Source organism: Berghia stephanieae, chromosome 14 (assembly GCF_034508935.2).
Source record: "Berghia stephanieae isolate SIO BIC M18660-M18661 chromosome 14, UCSD_Bste_1.3, whole genome shotgun sequence".
Lineage (NCBI taxonomy): Eukaryota > Metazoa > Mollusca > Gastropoda > Nudibranchia > Aeolidiidae > Berghia > Berghia stephanieae.
The window spans coordinates 4,786,294-4,808,793 of record NC_088373.1 but is presented as its reverse complement, the minus strand read 5'-3'; the positions used below and the strand labels follow the sequence as shown (position 1 = coordinate 4,808,793).

The 22,500-nt window shown below is 37.5% G+C and overlaps 1 protein-coding gene across 1 annotated transcript in view; it reads right to left on the bottom strand.

The window, feature by feature from the left end:
* LOC144959486 (uncharacterized) overlaps positions 1-22,355 on the bottom strand; it is a 27,101-nt gene extending 4,746 nt beyond the window's left edge. The window contains exons 1-8 of the mRNA XM_078892099.1: positions 20,986-22,355; positions 19,459-19,601; positions 18,574-18,625; positions 13,567-13,845; positions 11,874-11,999; positions 9,967-10,062; positions 4,537-4,662; positions 2,712-2,807 (exon numbers count right to left, since the gene is read on the bottom strand). Coding sequence (XP_078748225.1) covers positions 2,712-2,807; positions 4,537-4,662; positions 9,967-10,062; positions 11,874-11,999; positions 13,567-13,845; positions 18,574-18,625; positions 19,459-19,601; positions 20,986-22,339 — 2,272 coding nt within the window. The 5' untranslated portion in view covers positions 22,340-22,355. The remainder of the gene's footprint in view (positions 1-2,711; positions 2,808-4,536; positions 4,663-9,966; positions 10,063-11,873; positions 12,000-13,566; positions 13,846-18,573; positions 18,626-19,458; positions 19,602-20,985) is intronic.
* Positions 22,356-22,500: the final 145 nt, after the last annotated feature.

The following is a 22,500-nucleotide window of genomic DNA, read 5'->3' as shown; positions in this document are numbered from 1 at the left end:
TTTCGACGTCGGAGATGCTTGAGAGTCTTCGACACTAGCCTTCAACAGAATTGACGTCAGTTCCCTTGTAATGACGCATGGTAACTTAGTAACTGGCTCTAAACTATCGTAACAATGGCGGACGCCCTTATGAAATATTTCTCCGACAAACATAAAAGTGTATCCAGAGGAGAAAAACATTATAAATATCATTTTGTTATACATTCTGATCAAATGACATATGCAAAGTTCTAGCCAGCATGAAGAATAAAAAGTACCGATTTTCTTTGGTTAGAACCACGCTGCTCGCTGTTGCTAGGCAACGTGACATCAGACTATTGAATCCAATTGCCTCAGGAGGAAAGTAACAATTTGGTGTTACCACGGATGAAGACTTTCGTTTCCTGGCATTTTCGACGTCGGAGATGCTTGAGAGTCTTCGACAATTTCCAGAGCTTTTGCTTCTGGACTGTACTTATAAATGTAATGTAAATAATTATATTTTGATGAATATAATTCCTATCAACAACAACGGACAGGACAGACCAGTCGTTCATGCTTTATTGAACTATGGGACCCAGGAACTGTTGTCGTGTTGTTTGTCTGACCTTGTTACTATTTCTGACTTGCATAGAACGAATGTTTGGGGCTTTTTTTGTTGACAAGACTCTTGGTCAGATTAGTGCACTTATTCAATTTTTTTAACCTCATATCCGACTCTACTAATTTCATATTTCATCTGCTGTGAGGGAGGCCCTCCAACTACAAAATATCTCTTCTCAGCGAGTGGATTGCGTATTCAAACTTTTCAAAGAGCAGATGGTTTGTACAGATGAGGATAAATACATTGAAGTGAAGGAAAAACTAATGGGAGCGATCTATATTACCTTTCAAAGTGCTCGAGGTCATTGATTACATTAGAATAAATGCTCAAAATGACCCACATAGTGAAAAGTGTTCACAATTTGAGAAATATCCATCAAAATTGGTCATTTTGCTCAGCGTGACTTATGGGTATGTTTACAACTTCCATAAACAAAGCAGCGTGTTTAGATACATTAAGAAATGTCCAATCGTTGTCCAGGAACAAATCATGTGATAGATGACTAGGTTGGACGAAAGCATGAATATAAATCGCTCCCATTGACATTTGTCCACCACCTGTTGTGGACTATTTCAGGAAACATTGGTGGAATTGTCCACAGTATTGGGCCTCATACAGTTATTTTGCCCGTCCATCCACGTGAATACCAATAACCATGTGGAATCTTTGCATCAAAACGATTAAGAAAACAATTGGAGCAAAACCAAACTCAGCACATGTATTAGTGAACTTATAAAAATTGCACAACAGATTGCACATTGTAGACAATCGAATACACTTGTAAACTCCATTTCACTCAGGTATAACACAAAACACACATCACCTACAATAATCAAGATACAGAACCACCTGACACCTTTTGCAAGCAAATTAGTCATACACGAATATACGCTTTCCACACACACAACCTACAACATCACACCAACAGAAGACAAATATGAGATCACAGGTCAAAGTCCAAACAGCATCACATACAATACATCTGTTGGCAACTGCTGTTGTCAGTTTTATCTTCTGGGTGGGGTTCCTGACCTCCTGACCATGGCACTTACTGTACCTTCTAGCCCCCTATATCTATTTTCCAATTTGCTTTCTGTCTTTGTCTTGGAATGAGATTACTTGGTTTTGCCCTGGCCCTGGCCGTAGAGCTTGGCTGGAAGGGAAACAGTCAAATGAATAGTTATTGTTTTGGGAGATGATATTTTTTTTCCTTGTAAATCATCTCTCTGTTATGTATTATCATGTTTTTTATTTTGAATGTATAATGTAAGCATTTGAGTGTATTCCTCTTAGTGGGATCTTGTGCTGGTGTCAGGGTGAGACATTTAGGTGATCTCCAACTAAGTACACTGATAGTGTGCTCTTGGAATCTAAATCTGTTCCCTATTTGAGCCAATTCCCCTTTGTCTTACTCTTTCCTCAAGTCCTTTTAATTGTCCATCTACAATCATTTCACTATCCCATTTTCTTCCTTTTTACTGGCGCTGATATGACCTAAATGTGTTGCAAGCGCCGTAATACCCTTAAAACAATAAAAACAAATATTATGAGTTTTATATTGACTTCTGTTTGCCGTGTACGTAGGCATGTCATCAGTTTGAGCGGCTTCCTTGGACTTGAGTTGTTTTCTTGTCCTGTGACACGTTTAATAAACACTACATTCATCTGTAGATCATGAAAGTGTTTCTCTCTCTCTAGCTGTGTTCGTAGCCATCGTAAAACTTATAGATAGAAGGAAGATGACGTCACTCAGGCCTTTGTTATTGTTTTTGCCATCAGCGTTTGTGAGTTGTTCACTGAACTGGATTAACCAGACTATAAAAGTTCATGGTTATACAGAGTTATGTGTGTTGGTCCGTTATACTTCCGGATGGCAATTTTGTGAACTCCTTGGCCAAGCGCATTCTATCTATAGATAGTATACACTTGGCTAAGAAGTTCACAACATTGCCATCCGGAAGTAAAACTGGCCAACACACAAAACTGTGTGTAACCTTGAAGGTCTATAGTCGGGTTAATACAGTTCAGTGAGCATTACTCATAAACGCGGATGGCAAAAAACAATAACAAAGACCTGAGTGACGTCATCTTCGAACTATCTATACACACGACATGTTGTTTTACTCACCCAGCTGACAAAATCTTCCAGTAAATCCAGGCACACATCGACACTTGCTGTGTAAACATTGGCCATTGTTTTGACACGGAGGGGAGCACGTTGTATCTGTGTAGTTGTTGGGATAAGGTGAAGATTAAAAAGGGTTACCAGTTACCATTCGTCTCAAAAGAATAATGTTGTTTTTAAATCATCATCATCATCATCAAGTGCCAGACCTGTTGCAGACATCGACGATCATGTCTCTCCAACCATATCTGTGACCCTTCGCCTCAAAACGGTATTAAGTCGGGATGATTAAGATGCTGAAAATGGGATTTATAGCCAGAAATATCAGACTTAAGTTGAGTTTAAATGCTTTATAGAGGAGAAGAAATATCATATTTTACTGTGCTAAATACCGTTTCATATATTTTTACCACTTAAACTATAATTTTACTTTTTACCATCTGATCCATCCCGACTTAATACCGTTTTGAGACGAGGGGTCACATATGTCCTCAGATAGAGCAAGAGCATTTATATAGATAGTATGCGCTTGGCTAAGAAGCTCATAACATTGCCATCCGGAAGTATAACGGACCAACAAACAAAACTGTGTGTATCCATGAACGTTTATAGTCGGGTTAATACAGTTTAGTGAGAATCACTCACAAACGCGGATGGCAAAATACAATAACAAAGGCTTGAGTGACGTAATCTTCGTTCTATCTATAGATAGAACGAAGTTGGCATCACTCAGGTCTTTGTTATTGTTTTTTGCAATCCGCGTTTATGAGTAACGCTCACTAAACTGTATTAAACTGACTATAAACGTTCATGGTTACACATAGTTTTGTGTGAGGTCCGTTATACATTCGGACCAACACACAAAAAATGTGTGTAACCTTGACGTTTATAGTCTGGTTAATACAGTTTAGTGAGAATTACTCATAAACGCGGATTGCAAAAAACAATAACAAAGACCTGAGTAAAGTCAACTTCGTACTATCAATAGCGCAATATCCACTAAACGGGCTCACAGCACTTTACAAGTGGTCCCTGGCCAACAGCAATATTTAACATGTAGGATGGGACATAATGCCTGTGAGGCGATATTACAATTTTTTCCCGACTGTGCAATGCTGTTAACGGCCAGGTACTCCTGAGTACGGTGAGAGAAAGTGAGTAAAGAGGCTTTTCCTAGGCTCAACTATGCGCCGAGCGAGGCTTGAACCTATGGTCTTCAGGTCCGAAAGCGAGTGTTATACCACAAGACCACGTAGTCGCACAAGAAGATTGAAAAAGGTTACCATTCTTCTCAAAACAGAATTACATTATTGTTTTTAGCCAGTCATTTTTTTCCAGTCGGTTTCTGATGATGATGATGATGATGATGATGATGATGATGATGATGATGAGGATGATAATAATGAGGATGAGGATGATGAGGATGATGATGATGATGATTCGGATGAGGATGATGATGATGATGATGAGGATGAGGATGATGATGATGAGGATTCGGATGATGATGATGATGATGATGATGATGATGATGATGATGATGATGATGATGAGGAGGAGGAGGAGGAGGTTGATGATGATGATGATGAAGAAGATGATGATGATGATGATGATGATGATGATGATCGTGATGGTGATGATGATGATGATGATGATCGTGATGGTGATGATGATTAAGCTGATGATGATTAAGATGGTGATGATGAAGATGATGATGATTAAGATGATGATGATGAAGAGGATGATGATGAAGAGGATGATGAAGATGATGATGATGATGATGTGATGATGATGATGTGATGATGATGATCATGACAAAATTTCCACTCACTTATACAGGTGCGTCCGTTGACGTGGTCTAAACGTGATCCGGGAGGACAGACGCAGGCAAAACTACCAAACGTGTTGAGGCATTTTCCTTGGCACCGATGAACGCCTTTCTTACACTCATCGATATCTGAAAGAAAACGGAATGAACACGATCTATCTGGGTGGGGATCCTGACCTCCCATAGTGGGCAGGGGGGTCACAGGCATTTATCGCTTTCAGTTTAGTTCGCCAGGTAAATCTAGCCAGTCTAGTGATGATGAGTCATAGCTTTACACTGAGAGAGGGAGACAATTTTTTCGCGGTTTCGATCGATTTTTTCTGAATTTCAAACTAATGTAGTATTGCCGTTATTAAGTGTAGCAAAAATATTTTTATACTACCGAACAGTTTATTAACAGAGTTTTCATTGATTATTTAATCATAATTATGATGGTGTTAAAAAGCAAGAGGGATAACCCATGAAATTGATACATAAATTTAAGTGAATTAAAATTTTTAAGAGAATATTTTAACATGTTCAACACTTAAGATTTTAAAACAAAAGTAATGGAAATGATGTTGAATATCTGTAGAATGTACACATATAAATTTTATACCAGTAGATTGAGGCGTTTTAGAGATATCAGTTCACCTGTACGTAAAAGTCAGGATTTTGAGTAAGGTAAAATTGAAATCCAATCACAGCATTGTCTTAATAGAAATATTTTGATAAACCAGAAACATAGTCAAATCTGATTCACTTATATTTATCCCAGAATCAACGAATTATAAGAATTCCATTAAAAATTGTTATATACGGACATTCATTTAAAAACAATCAAAACCACTAAGAAAATCTTAAAGAGTTCTTATAATTTTCATAACCTTATTTTGAGATATCCATGCCCATTACTTTTTTTATGTACTTGACTTGTACCTCTTTTAATTTGTGTGCCATATAGACTGCATATAGCACATCATTGGTGAAAGATTAGGATCATATTCACCTCATTAAGTATTGTTTCTTGTTCAGAGTTTTCTCATTGAACCAAAGGTATCAATACCTGCATCGCATTTCTTTAAATTATATACCAGTGAGATACATTTCTCGCAAATTGAAATATTGAAATATGTCAGAATTTCACATTTATATTTATAGTCAATTGTTGATAACGTCTAGAGTCCTTTAATCCTCTCAGCACAGCTCTGTACTCTTTCACAACAAATTCGACATATTTCATTTGTACTGGTGTGGTGACCGTCTTCAGTGTGTCTCTCCATAACCTGAACAGAACTTAAATAAGTAAATTTAAGAAATATCTAAAATTTCCGCTTAAATTCAATGAAATCAACTTAAATAAATGTCTCTTATCATCACTATCTAGTTTTATTATTGGGTTTCTAAAATATAATGAAATATTCTCCTCTTTGTTGGTAACAAAAAAAATTCTTGAGATTCCTTTCCACACACTCTATTCTTAAATCCCTGAATCTACATAATAAAGTATATATCATATGAAAGATAATTTTATCTACTTTTCTCTGATCTCTCACACTTGATGGTAAAAAGTGTTGGTTTGATATTTTGAATTTTTAAATATTTCTTAAACTTATAATTTTAATATTTATTTCATAAAAAAACTCTGATTATTCAAAAGAGCAAAACACAAACTTATCATTTAATGATGTAAATAAAAATAATTGCGTCTTGTAGAGAAAAAATTGGCCTTTGTATCCATATATGTTTGAAAATTATGAAAAAGATGCTGCGTCCACAATGGGCTGAGAAAATTGAGTATTTTAATGAAATTTCTACTACTCTCTGCCTGAGAGAAATTCAAAGCGATGCGAATTACCTGCAGACATAATTTATTGCCAATGCACGCCGTCTTGACAGGTGTTATCACTGTGGTTGACGGTGGATTGTTTACATTACTTGACGGTAGCCAGTGAGGGAAGAAGTAACTAAAGTGAAAGTTTGGGCCCTATTTAAACGGCTGTGGGGTACATACTGTCTTCTATCCCCCTATGTCCTGGGTGGGGATCCTGACCTCCCATAGTGGGCAGGGAGGTACATACTGCATCATCTATCCCCTTATATCTGTTTTCCAACATGCTTTCTGTCCTTGTCTTGGAATGAGGTTACTTGGTTTTGTCCTGGCCCTGGTTGGAGTCCTGGCTGGGAGGGAAACAGTCGAATGCATAGTTATTGTTTTGGGAGATGATATTTTTTTCCTTGTAAACCATCTCTCTGTTATGTATTATTATATTTGTCATTTTTAATGTATAGTGTAAGCATTTGATTGTGTTCCTCTTTGTTGGATTTTGTGCTTGTGTCCGGATGAGACATGGGTGGTCTCAAACTAAGTACATGATAGTGTTCTCTTGGAATCTACATCTGATCCCTATTTGTTCCTAGTTCCCCTTTGTCTTACTTTTTCTTGGGTGCTTTAATTGTATTCGTACTTTTACTATCCCATTTTCTCCTTTATGCGCTGATGACCTAAATGTGTGCAGCGCATAACCTAAAAATAAAATATCCCATTTTCTTCCTTTTTACTGGCGCTGATATGACCTTAATGTGTTGCAAGCGCCATAAAACCCTTAAAAACAAAACAAAAACAAAAACAAACACGATCTATGGTCTTGTTCCATTTGGTCGAGTCATTAGTCAAACTGCAAATAATTTGCATAACAATAATTTGTGCGGCTATGTGGTCAACCGGTACGACACTCGCTTTCGGATCGGAAGGTCCTGGGTTCGAGCCTTGCTCGCTCGGCGCATAGTTGAGTCCTTGGAAAAGACTACTCGCATTCTCTCCCTGTACTCAGGTGTAAAATGAGTATCTGGCCGTTAACAGCGTTGTCTCTGTCCGAAAGAATTGTAATATCGCCTAATAGGCATCATTTGTCGTTCTACAAATTACGTGTTGCTGTTGATTAGGGACCTTTTGTAAAGCGCTTTGAACACATTTAGTGGATATTGCGCTATATAAAAACTCAATTTAATTTCATAATTATCCAGTAGATATATAACCAATTAAAACATGGAATTTGTGACACACCTTCTCACGTGCTCGAACAAACATAGTTCTTTGTTTATAACAGTAACGTGAATGAAATCGACCTCTCTCTGATCATTGCTATTGTTTTTATACCGTCAGATAGGTGACTAGTTATCACACGATTTTCTCGATCAGATTATGAACGTATTGATCAAGCGCTAGAACAGTGTGTATTTTAATTAGACACATACCATCGATAGTCAAACCTGTATAGATAGTTCGAAGATGACGTCACTCAGGTCTTTGTTATTGTTTTTTGCCATCCGTGTTTATGAGTAATGCTCACTAAACTGTATTAACCTGACTATAAACGTTCATGGTTACACACAGTTTTGTGTGTTGGTCCGTTACACTTCCGGATGGCAATGTTATTATGAGCTTCTTAGCCAAGCGCGTACTATCTATTGCGTTCAGACCGGAGCCATCGTTAACATCTCTAGCCAGACATTAGAACCCTCTCGGACTTATCGTTTGACGTCATTTTTTTAGGTTTTGCACCTTCTCGCGAGTTATGGTTAGTAGAGCTCAAGGAAACAAATGATTCCATTGGTTGAACTATTGAATACAACTCACGATTTGTTTTCTTTTGTGGCCAAAGAATTGTATAGATAGTATGCAGATGACGTCACTCAGGCCTTTGTTATTGTTTTTGCCATCCGCGTTTGTGAGTTGTTCTCACAAAACTGTATTAACCAGACTATAAAAGTTCATGGTTACACAGAGTTTGTGTGTTGGTCCGTTATACTTCCGGATGGCAATGTTGTGACTCCTTGGCCAAGCGCATTCTATCTATAGATAGTTCGAAGATGACGTCACTCAGGCCTTTGTTATTGTTTTTGTCATCCGCGTTTGTGAGTTGTTCTAACTAAACTGTATTAACCAGACTATAAAAGTTCATGGTTACACAGTTTGTGTGTTGGTCCTTTATACTTCCGGATGGCAATGTTGTGAACTCCTTGGCCAAGCGCATTCTATCTATTTTGAACTCTTATTTTAGGTCAGTGTCAGGCGATAAGTTCACAATGGCTTTGGTCTGTGTGTGTGTGTGTGTGCGCGCGTGGCCTTCGAAAGTTATAGCCTGACACTGACCAAAAAATGACGTCAAAATGCCAGTCTTTTGCTACAAAAGAAAACAAATCGTGAGTTGAATTTAATAGTTCAACCAATGAAATAACTTGTTTCCATGAGCACTACTAACGACAACTCACCAATGACGTCAAACTGACAGTCCTTTTGGATTTCAGTATCGGGCTATAACATAACGATGGCTTCGGTGTGTGTGTGTGTGTGTGTGTGTATGTGTGTGTGTCTGTGAGTGTGTATATGTGTGTGTGTTTGTGTTCTCTACCTTGATCATATAGATAGTATGCAGATGACGTCACTCAGGCCCTTGTTATTGTTTTTGCCATCCGCGTTTGTGAGTTGTTCTCACTAAACTGTATTAACCCGACTATAAAAGTTCATGGTTACACATAGTTTGTGTGTTGGTCCGTTATACTTCCGGATGGCAATGTTGTGAACTCCTTGGCCAAGCGCATTCTATCTATAACTGTCCAGTCAGTCCAGTAGAACAATGACACATTATTCGGACACAGTGTGTGTGTGTATGTCTATGAGTGTAATTTTTTAAAAATTTGTTTGAGTGTATTTCTTTTCTCTGTGTGTTTGCAATGGTATAGATAGTATGTAGATGACGTCACTCAGGCCTTTGTTATTGTTTTTGCCATCCGCGTTTATGAGTTGTTCTCACTAAACTGTATTAACCAGACTATAAAAGTTCATGGTTACACAGAGTTTGTGTGTTGGTCCGTTATACTTCCGGATGGCAATGTTGTGAACTCCTTGGCCAAGCGCATTCTATCTATAATATAGTTATAGATAGAATGCGCTTGGCCAAGGAGTTCACAACATTGCCATCCGGAAGTATAAAGGACCAACACACAAACTCTGTGTAACCATGAACTTTTATAGTCTGGTTAATACAGTTTAGTGAGAACAACTCACAAACGCGGATGGCAAAAACAATAACAAAGGCCTGAGTGACGTCATCTGCATACTATCTATAATTATTTGTTTTTGTTTTTTTTCATTTTATTTGTGTGTGTGCGCGCGAGCGTGCCTTCGTGAGTATTTTTTTTTCTGTGTGTGTTGTGTGTATGTGTATGTATGTAGGAATATGAGTGTATTTTTTTCTGTTTGTTTGTGTGTGTGTGTCTGCATGTATGTGTCTATTTTTCTCTCTCTCTCTCTCTCTCTCTCTCTCTCTCTCTCTCTCTCTCTCTCTCTCTCTCTCTCTCTCTCTCTCTGTCTGTGTGTGTGTGTGTGTGTGTGTGTGTGTATGTACGTGTATATTTTCTGTGTGTATGTAATTGTGTGTGTCACTTCACCTAGATCACATAATTGTCCAGTTATTCCAGCAGGACACTGACACAGCCCTCGGACACAGGTTCCGCCATTCAGACATCCAGGGAGACAATCCATCACTGAAAGAAAGAAATATCATAATATTATAGGGAATGAGATTAGCAGCAGGGTAGCGTCCCTTGATTGGACATCACCTTACAGAGTGAACGTCAATTTGGTTTTGAAGTGTCTCAAGCCCCTTTCACCGGAAGCGAGGACGAGAGACGCATGCGCACAACCAACATGACGGTCTTTCTCTCTAATAACTTTTCCGCCGGTGACGTCACAGACTATAGGTGACGTCTAATCAAGGGACGCTACTCTTCCGCTAATTTTATTCCCTATTATTATTTTAGCATGTTATGTAGCCATGAATCCCATGAAGAATGGTTTTCCAAAACTCCCTAACTCCGTTTTTTCCCTTTTTGAGATATTCAGGATTATTTCTCCTAAAGCTTCTTATTCGGTCTATTATTCTATCATATTCAAACTTCAAATTCACACAATTGGATTCAATAGTCTGTTGTCACGTCGCCCAGCAACGGCGACCATCGTGGTTCGTAACAAAGAAAATCGGTACTTTTTATTCTTCATGCTGGCTAGAACTTTTCATATGTCTTGTGATCAGAATGTGTAAAAGTCAAAACATGATCAGATTTATAATGTTTTGTTTTTTCCCCCCTGGATACGCTTTTTTGCTCGTCGGAGAAATATTTAATAAGGGCGTCCGCCATTGTTCCGATAGCTTAGAGCAGGTTACTAAGTTACCATGCGTCATTACGAGGGAAGTGACGTTACGACTGTTGAAGCGTATTACATTACATTACATTACATAACATTCATTACACCGATCTAATGAAATTCGTGTGTCAGTTGATACTTTAATTAAAATTTACGTTTCAATTTATCTCATGGATGGAAAATCTCAAAAAGTAGAAAAATTGATTTAACGAGTTTTAGAAAACCAGCCTTCAATTATTAATTTATCCCGATTAAATTATAAATGTGACCCACTCTGTGAAAACGGTATTATGTCGGGATGGTTTCGATGGTGAAACTTTTTTTTTTTTTGCATGTCACTTACTTTATAGAGAGTATAAAATATGGCATTTTCATCAAGACTTGTCTTTGAGACGTAATGAAGAATATTGGAGATGATAATGTTAAGAAGAAGAAGAAGAAGAAGAAGAAGAAGAAGAAGAGGAAGAGGAAGAAGAGGAAGAAGGAGAAGGAGAAGGAGAAGGAGAAGGAGAAGAAGAAGAAGAAGAAGAAGAAGAAGAAGAAGAAGAAGAAGAAGAAGAAGAAGAAGAAGAAGAAGAAGAAGAAAGTAGAAAGAGGAGGATGAGGAGGAGGAGAAAGGGAAAGCGAGGAGGAAGAGGAGGACGATAATCACGACGATGACCATGATGATGAGAACGATTGTGATGATCAAGAACAGCAAGAAGAAGGAGAAGAAAAAGAAAAAAGAAGGCCAGAATTCAATCAATCAACCAATGTATCCACCAGCCCACGTTCTGCGATCAGCAGTCAAGGTTGACCCTTCAGGAAATACACAATGAAAGGACCCAAACGTATTGACACAGCCATGATGATGATGATGATGTTAACGATTGTGATGATCAAGAACAATAATAATAATAATAATAATAATAATAATAATAATAATAATAATAATAATAATAATAATAATAATAATATTATAATAATAATAATATTATATTAATATTATATTAATAATATAATAATAAAATAATAATAATAATAATAATAATAATAATAATAATAATAATAATAATAATAATAATAATAATAAATAATAATAAAAAAGAAGAAGAAGAAGAAGAAGAAGAAGAAGAAGAAGAAGAAGAATTCAACCAACCAATGTACCCACCAGTACAAGTTCTGCGATCAGCATTCAAGGTGGACCCTTCAGGACATACACAATGAAAGGACCCAAACGTATTGACACACCCATGATGACAATATCCCGGGGACATCCTAGAACATTCGTCAATATCTGCAGGAGAATAATAAATAATACACGATCCTACATTACAAAAGCTCAAAATGTAGTATTTCATATCTATCCCAACATAATACCATTTGTGACCCTTCGCCTCAAAACGGTATTAAGTCGTGTTGGTTAAGATTTTGAAAATTGAATTTATAGCCAGAAATATCAGACTTTTGTTGAGTTTGTATGTTTTATTGAGGAGAATGGATACCATATTTTAGGGTGCTAATGCCAACAATTTATATTTTTGACCAGTTTAAAATTTAATTCGGCTTTTAAGCATATGGTTCGTTCCGACATAATACCATTTTGAGACGATGGGTCACATTTTGAGACCGTTATTTGTAGTGTTATGCGGCTATGTGGTCTAGTGGTATGACACTCGCTTTCGGATTGGAAGGTTCTGGGTTAAAACCTCGCTCGGTGCACAATTAAGTCCTTGGAAAAGGCTCTTCACTCACATTCTCCCACCGTACTCAGGTGTAAAATGAGTACCTGGTCGTTAACAGCGTTGTCTTTGTCGGGGAAAAATGTGTAATATCGCCTAACAGGCGTCATGTTTCGTTCTACATGTTACGCGTTGCTGTTGGTAAGGTACCCTTTGTAAATCGCTTTGAGCACGTGTAGTGGATGTTCCACCCTCTAAGAGCTTAATTTTGTGTTTTGAATGTTTAATTTTTAATACATGTTGATTTGTTAACATTTGAGTGTATTCCTTTTAGCAGGATCCCTGTGTGTGTCTGTACGGGATTTTTAGGTGTTCTCCAATGAGGCAGGATCAACATCTGTTCTCTATAGATAGAACGAAGATGACGTCACTCAAGCCTTTGTTATTGTATTTTGCCATCCCCGTTTGTGAGTGATTCTCACTAAACTGTATTATCCAGACTATAAAAGTTCAAGGTTACACACAGTTTTGTGTGTTAATCTGTTATACTTCCGGATGGCAATGTTATGAGCTTCTTAGCCAAGCGCACACTATCTATATGAACCATTCCTCTCTGTCTCATTTTTTCTCGTGTGTTCTTAAACGCAAATTCTTCTTTTTTTTATCTTGAGTTGAAATGATATCATGTGTCCTAGATATATTGGAGCAGCGTGGCTCAGCGGTAAGTCATTGCTTTGCACCCAAAAGGTAACAAATTCGACCACCCGCCTCTTTGTGTGGCCTTGAGCAAGTCACCTCGCCCTGGCTTACTTGCGGCGCTGCACTGCTGCCGATGCCTGGGTTATTCCAGTCATCTTGGAATAGACCCTAAAGACAAATTTTCCCTTGGGGATGAATAAAGGGAATATTTTTGTTTAATTTTTTATGTGTCACAAGCGCCGAAAAGCACTTAAATCAGCATATTATAGATAGAACAACGTTGACGTCACTCGGGTCTTTGTTATTGTATTTTGTCATCCACATTTATGAGTAATTCTCACTTAACTGCATTATCCAGACAATAACAGTTCATGGTTACACATAGTTTTGTGTGTTTGTCCGTTAAACTTCCGGATGGCAATATTGTGAGTTTCTTAGGCAAGCGCATACTATCTATGACATGGAACAGAAACAGAAACTGACCTATTTCACAAGCCACGCCAATTAAACCGGGAGGACATTGGCATTGCTTGGGCTCTTCTAAACACCTCCCTCCGTTAGCACACGGGGGCTGGCATCCAGTCAAATGCATGGTAAGGAGCTGTTGACATCTGCTGATGTTGTTGTTGTTGTTGTTGTTGTTGTTGTTGTTGTTGTTGTTGTTGTCGTTGCAGGGAATCTCGTGGACCTGCTTTGTGGAGCATCTGCCCGGAATGTTCTCACAACTCACTTCCACAAAATCGATGAGTTTGCAGAGATGTTCTAAAATAAACAAATTAAAAACAAATGTGACCAGATGTCTCAAAACGGTATTATGTCGGGATGGACCAGATGCTAAAAAGTCAAATTAACGTTAAACTGGTTAACAATATAAAACGTTGGTATTTACCACAGTAAAATATGATATTCCTTCTCCTCTATAACCCAAACAAACTGTTTGGCTACAAATTCAATTTTCAGCATCTTAGTCATCCCGACTTAATACCGTTTTGAGACGAAGGGTCACAAATAAAAAAATGGCATACCGAACAAAGAATAAAGTATGGGAGCGTTCACATATTATGTCAACACCTTGGGGGGGGGGGGGGTCTGCCAAATGTTGACAAGTGTTGACATGGGGGGGGGGGGGGGGGTTCATACCCAAGATTATGTCATCAAAAATTTGGTTATACAAATAGAATAAAAACACACCCAAGAAAAACACTGTAAAAGTTGAAATGAGAGAAAGCAAAAAGTATGTATTTTTTAATAGATTAATATGGTGAATAATAAATGGGAAGAAGGCTCAAAAGAGGTTGAAACTGCTGAACTTTTTTCCGGATCGATTTTTGCCACCACCAGTGCCAATTGCTCCATGTGATGCTGGTCTGAAAATAAGCAACCAAGGAAAGTTTGGAAGTTTATTCCAAAGTTTGTTTCTGTCCAAAATCAACAACACCAACTGCTATGATGAGCATTGCCCATCTCTGAAAAGAACCGACTGGAAAGGAATCAGCATTCTGAAAAAGCGAAAATGTCCAAAATGCACCCTTTATCATTCCACTATTGTTGCAATGAAAGAGCATTCCAGAAAATGTGGGACACTGAGTGAAGAGACATCAGCGGAAGAATATGATATTGATGAGGAGGAAGAACCATTGGAAACTGAATCAGTGTCAATGTCGGAGGTTGAAGGAAGGAACATTTTTGAGTCTATAAACTTTATGTTTGGAAATTGAAATGTCCCAGTAGTACAAATGATGTCCTTGTCACTACACCTTAGAAAATCAGTAAAGCTCATAATAAATTAGAATGTTTGAAGTTTACCTCAACACCCATTTCATTGTGTTATTTTTTTCAGTAGCATACAAACATGTCTACAATAGGGTTTCCGTGACGTGAAGCGGATTAGTAACATATATGTTATTATTCGGATAGGACATCAGTCTTCACAAATTACTTTTTACCAGATCAGGTGATCCACCTACACCTATTCACTGCTGGGTGGACAGGGGGCCCCCGAAAAAAAAAATGTGGCTGCGATGGGAATCAACTTGAGTTGTCAAGTCTTCAGCGGCTAACAACTGAACTACCCTAAACATGTCTACATCATCAAAATGGACTTTTTTTTGTTAACATCGTGTAATGCTGGCAACCAGTATTGAACAGAGACAAAGAGGTATATATCAAATTTCACACCTTTTGGCACTCAGTTGTTTTTACCTCTTTTCCTCTGTTCAATAGCCACCATCACATGACTTTCACGAAAAATAGTCCATTTTGATGATGTCATCATATTGGGGGGAGGGGGGGGGGTCAAGTCAATGATGACAATTGATGACATGGGGGGGGGAGGGGGGGGGTCTAAAAATGCCAATTTTTTGTTGACATAATATGTAAACGCTCCCTATCTAGATGAAACAGACAAATTGATAAATCAAAAAGCAGAAGACAATTATTGATAAATGCAATACCCTTCAACAGTCGTAACGTCACTTCCGTCGTAATGACGCATGGTAACTTAGTAGCTGGCTCTAAACTATCGGAACAATGGCTGATGTCACGCCGCCCGGCAACGGCGGCCATATTGGTTCTAAACAAAGAAAATCATTACTTTTTATTCTTCATGCTGGCTAGAACTTTTCATATGCCTTGTGATCAGAATTTGTAAAAGTCAAAACATGATCAAATTTATGGGGTTTTTTTCCTCTGGATACGCTTTCATGCTCGCCGGAGAAATATTTCATAAGGGCCTCCGCCATTGTTCCGATAGTTTAGAGCCAGTGTTACTAAGTTACCATGCGTCATTAGGAAGGAAGTGACGTTACGGCTGTTGAAGAGTAGTATTGATAAATGCAATACCCTTCAACAGTCGTAACGTCGGGACCCCCCAAGGAGATAGTCTGAGCCCGATTCTGTTCACAATATACTTAGAACACGCTCTGAAAGAAGTTCGAAAAGTCATTCCAAAACCAACGACTCATATTGAGAATGCAATCCCTAGAGAAATCGCCTATGCAGATGATGTCGATTTTATTGGATCAACACCAGCAAATATAGACATCATACAAAATACCCTCATGAAATATAACCTCCAAGTCAATGCCAATAAAACCGAATTTACAACAATATCGAGGAACAAAGAGGAATGGAAAAGAACAAAGAAAGTCGGCTCACTAATTGGAGACACCGGGGATGTACAAAGAAGAAAACAGTTATCAAACGCCGCACTCAGTAAACTCACCAATGTATGGATTAGAGGTGACAAAATAAAGAGAAAAACCAAACTGAAACTGTACCGTGCTCTTGTAAAACCGGTACTTCTGTATAACTGCGGCACTTGGGCGTTGACAAAATCCGAAGAAGAACATCTGGATGCCTTCCATCGCACACAGCTAAGAAGGGTACTGGACATCAAATACCCAAAAAAGATCTCAAATGAATCACTCTATAAGATCACAAAAGAAAGACCAATCTCCCTTGACATTTTACAACAACGATGGCAACTTTTCGGTCACATACTACGCAGGGACAAAAACATACCAGCTAACCAAGCCATGTCGGGATACTTCCAAAAACACGGGAACCTTTTCAGAGGAAGACCGATCACAACACTCCCTGTGATCCTAAACAAAAACCTCACAACACTTGGACAAAGCATTAGTCTCATAACGGCAGGGGACCTTGAAAATCTGAGAACCCTAGCAGAGGACCGGCAATATTGGAGACACCTCACACAGGAAATACTGGAAACAGCCAAGGCGACCCGATCTTTCGGTCGAGACGCGAAAGGCATCTAAGTAAGTAAGTAAGTAAGCGTTCATGGATACACACAGTTTTGTGTGTTGGTCCGTTATACTTCCGGATAGCAATGTTATGAGCTTCTTAGCCAAGCGCATACTATCTATAGAACCAGCATAGAAAACTACGTATAGATAGTATGCAGATGACGTCACTCAGTCCTTTGTTATTGTTTTTGCCATCCGCGTTTGTGAGTTGTTCTCACTAAACTGTATTAACAAGACTATAAAAGTTCATAGTTACACAGAGTTTGTGTGTTGGTCCGTTATACTTCCGGATGGCAATGTTGTGAACTCCTTGGCCAAGCGCATTCTATCTATAAACTTAAACGTTTATAATATGATCGAGACATTCGGGTGATAACTATTCACCTATTTGGCGGTATAAAAACAATAACAAAGATCAGAACGAGGCCGATTTCATTCACGTTATTGTTTATAAACAACCATCTATGTTTGTCCGAGCACGTGTGAAGGTGTGCCACAAATTCCATGTTTTGATTAGTCAAAAACCAACTGGTTAATTATGGGTCTGATTTGATGATGTAGTGGAAAACACTTTGTCCATGCGCATGTATCTCCATCACGCAAATAATCAGCCCATACCAATTTGGGTTATCAGACCTGCAAATAAATGTGACCCTTCGCCTCAAAATGTTATTAAGTCGGGATGGTTAAGATGTTGGAAATAGAAATTATAGCCAGAAATTTCAGACTTGTGTTGAGATTGTATGTTTTATTGAGGAGAATGGACACCATACTTTAGGTTGCTAATGCCAACAATTTATATTTTTTGACCAGTTTAACATTTAATTCGGCTTTTAAGCATTTGGGTAGTTCCGACATAATACCATTTTGAGACGATGGGCCACAAATATGCATCAAATAGTACACATATTGACCACAAATGACGTGTACCTATTTGCAGGTCTGATCATCCGAATTGTTATGGGCCCATTATTGTAATGGAAATACTCTAAAACCAACACAAAATATTAGCCGTGATATTAAGGTTAAACCAAGCCCACAATAGGATTCAATAGTCGTAACGTCACTTCCTTCCTAATGACGTATGGTAACTTAGTAACACTGGCTCTAAACTATCGGAACAATGGCGGACGCCGTATGAAATATTTCTCCGGCGAGCTTAAAATCGTATCCAGAGGGAAAAAACCCCATCGATTTGATCATGTTTTGACTTTTACACATTCTGATCACAAGGCATATGAAAAGTTCTCGCCAGCATGAAGAATAAAAAGTAATGATTTTCTTTGTTTAGAACCAAGATGGCCGACGTTGCCGGGCGCGTGACAGCAGACTACTGAATCCAATTTGATTCAACAGTCTGATGTCACGTGGCCCAGCAACGGCGGCCATCGTGGTTCTAAACAAAGAAAATCTGTACTATTTATTTTTCATGCTGGCTAAAACTTTTCATGTGTCTTATGATCAGAATGTGTTAAAGTCAAAAGATGATCAGATTTATAATGGGTTTTTTTTCCCCTCTGGATACGCTTTTAAGCTCGTCGGTGAAATATTTCGTAAGGGCGTCCGCCATTGTTCCGATAGTTTAGAGCCAGTGTTACTAAGTTACCATGCGTCATTACGAGGGAATTGACGTTACGACTGTTGAAGCATATTACGTTCGGTTATCAGACCCGATTATATGTGCACATTGACCACAACCGATGACAAAAAGAGAATAAATTACCTTTGCTATTTCCACTCTTTTCCACCACTTGGTACCCATCTTCACATGGAACCTGGCGTTTCAGGTTTAAAAATAGGAATTAAATAATTATGAAATTTGTATAAACAAACGATAAAGTGTAAAAAGAGACCAAAAAAAAAAAGGTATTAACAATGACTTTTAAATAAGTCTTGGCTAAACGTGCTCAAGGCGCTTTACAAATGGCACCTGACCAACAGCAACCAGTAACATATTGAACAGGACGCCTGTTCGGCGAAATTAGATTTGTTTAAAAGACAGAGACAACGATGTTAACGAAAAGGTATTCATTTACACCTGACTACGGTGAGAGAATGTGAGTAAAGAGACTTTTCCAAGGACTCAACAACGCGCCGAGCCGAGCGTCGCTCGAACCCATGACCTTCCGATCTCCCCTCCAAATAAATAAATAAATAAATAAAAACTAAACACAACACAAAACAACAACTTTAAGGGAAGCAAATATGGATGCCTCAATAAAAATGACATGTCGTCTATAGAAGGAACGAAATTGACGTCACTCACTCTTTTTGTTATTGTTTTTAGCCAGACATTTTTATGAGTAGTCCTCACTAAATTCTATCAATCAATTCAGGGAATTTGAGAGTTTTTCTTAATTATTTTTGTTTGTTTTGTCTTGTTTTGTTTATTTTGTTGGGTTTTTTTTTTGTTTGTTTCTTTTTTGTTTTATTTCTTTTTTGTTTTTGTTTTTGTTGTTTGTTTGTTTGTTGTTTTTTTTTTGGGGGGGGGGTTGGGTTTTTTTTTTGGTTGTTGGTTTTTTGTATGTTTTTGTTTTTGTTTTGTTTTGTTTGTTTGTTTTAAAAAGCAAAACAAGGTGGCCTCTGCAAGAACGGGACAGGATTTTACCAGTATGGAAGACAGATTCCGTTTTCCAGTACAGTTAACTTGGTGTCCGAAAAGGGAGACAAACCCAGGATTTGTACACAGGTTGGCGTGGGGGTTGGATGGGAGGCAGAGTAGTTTCCCTTGATTCTTGGATGCGTAAAATCCTGTTAGGAATAAATTATTATTTTATTATTATTATTATTATTATTATTATTATTATTATTATTATTATTATTATTATCATTATTATTATTATTATTATTATTATTATTATTTATTATTATTATTATTATTATTATTATTATTATTATTATTATTATTATTATTATTATTATTATTTTTTATTTTAATATTTATTATTTGTGACCCCTCGTCTCAAAACGGTAATATGTCGGGATGGATCAGAAGCTAAAAAGTAAAATTATAGTAAAGTGGTCAAAATTATGAAACGTTGGTATTTAGCACAGTAAAATATGATATTCTTTCTCCTCTATGAAGCATTTAAACTCAACTTCAGCATGGTTTTTCTGGCTACAAATTCCATTTTCAGCATCTTAATCATCCCGACTTAATACCGTTTTGATGCGAAAGGTCACATTTTAAAAAAAATATTATAATCATTATTACAACAATTGATCCATTGCAATTTGAGTTATCAGACCTTCAAAAATGTCCACGCCGTTTAGAGTTATCCCCCCCCCCTCTATTTATCATTATAATATATTTATCAAGCCTGTCCTATAATACACCCACCGCAAAACAGCTTCCAATTAACATCGGGAAGAATTAAAGAAGCTGATAAACAGAGTAGTGATAAGACATGGAAAGAGATAAAAAAAAAAAAGTTAACTCAGGATAGAGAAGGATGGAAACTGTTTGTCTGTGGCCTGTACCCTGACCTAGAGGGAAAAAGGCAATGATGATGATAAAAAGCAGCCGATTGCAAAAAATGGAGATGTCTGGTGGATGCCCCTATGTGCCTCAAGGTCCGAAGAGGATTAAGTAAATAAGTAAGTATTTATCATTATTTGGATTCCATTCTTCGGTAAATTCATATTTTCATATTAAACTTTGACAATTGAACTATATGCTAAAGAGAAAAACACACAATATGTGTCAGTGCATGACATAATCGGTCGGAAGGTGAAAATTTTGGATTTGCATTCTCTGAAAGAATATGCTCCCCAGAGCATTTTAATCTTTATTTGAAGTAAATCGGGTGATTTTTCATGATGTTATAGTCAGATGTATGGGAAAGGTATCAGCAACTTTTCTCATATTTCATACTTTTTCAACTTGATTAGCTGAAAAAAATATTTAGAAGTGAAATTGGGCTTTGCTATTTCCTGAAGATGTACAAACTGGTTGATTTAAACATTTATGACAAGAACTCATTTTTGATTAAAAAATTGACCTGCTAATCAACTTGGCAATATGTCAGTTCAAACCTTTTCACAACCCGACTAATTATGTCATTCACTGTAACATATTTCATGTTTTGACATCTGCCCTTTTCCTACCCGTGGTCTTCAAATTCTTTGTACTCACCGGAAGGGCAGGCTAAGACTGGTTTTTCTTCCTCAGCACACACGTAAATTCCATTCCTGTCTTTCCGAGGTTTGAACCCCGGACCACACAGTTCTACATTTTCTTCCAGTCTCTTACAGTGAGTAACACCGTGTGATATTATCAAAATTTCATCGACGCGACATTTGGATGGGGAAAGGACCTTGCTTCCAATTAGATTATCACTAAAACCGTTATCATTAAAATTGTCGACATTATCGTCGCTATCGTCATTTTTATCGTAATAAATCTTTGTATCTTTTCCTCCGTGGTTTGAGTTACTGTAAAAATGTTTTTTTCCTACATCTCTATCAACACCAGCATTTGGAGTTGAAGAATAAAACCACTTAAAATAATTGAGCGTGGTGATTTCTTCCTTGGCCACTTCTTCAGTAACTGTGGAATCTTCCAGAACGCCAAAATTTTCACGATCAGGTAAAGTCAAAGACGCGATCTTATCTGCATCGAATTTACAAATTATCCCTGCAGTTGTAGGGACAGGCGTTAGACCAGCGGGACAGGGGTTTAAACCTTGATTACCAGATTCAAATTTAGGTTTGATTCGATGTCTAATCTCGGAGAACGAGGACTTTATATTTTCCACAAATTCCTTTTCAAATTTCGGAGGCTTATGTCGAGTAATTTTCTTGTTTGGCGATTTATTTGAATCGCTGATGCCGAAAAGGTGATGATATTTCACTTTGATGTCAACAAGTCTGTTCGCAGCTGTTGTTTGAATGAATTGACGTTGAATATAATCTACTTCTTCAATGTCTTTTTCAGGGAAGTTGTAATTTTGTGCGATATCATTTTTGAACTTTTCCAATCCATCAGGATTACTTTCATCAACATCATGAGTTCTATCAAATTGTGATGATAATAATTCTTTTGATTGTTGAAAAGAATTTTGTCTGTCATCGTCATAATATTTTGGAAATGGTCGGCCTTGACTGTTTTGATCAGGAGTTCTAATCACGTGATTTGGAATTATATCACGTGACACATTCAACGACCTTGACCCAGAAAACGTAGCAACCGCTTCGGTTTCTTTACCTCCTGACCTTATTTTCGTGCCTAGATCTAACACGGAGAACGAAAATTTCCCTTTTTTCTTCGAGTTTGATTTCTCATAATAATATGGTTTTGTGTTACTGTAACCATCCGTTTTGCGACCGTCTTTATGAAGTCTCAGTTTAGTTCCGGCATTGAGTGGAGCGAAGCCCGTGATTGATTTTCTTTGATTATGTGTGTACGTTCTGAATGGTACAGCCGTAGTATATTCCTTGTTCGGAAACGAATTTTCACTTGTCGTTGTGAGCTGTGGTTCGTGAAACATTCCATCATTGTTTTGATTATTATTATTATTATTATTATTATTATTATTATTATTATTATTATTATTATTATTATTATTATTATTATTATTATTATTATTATTACTTTTTTCTTGTCTACTTGTGTGTATTCGTGGAGCAAGCAAGCGTTTTCTTTTCCCGA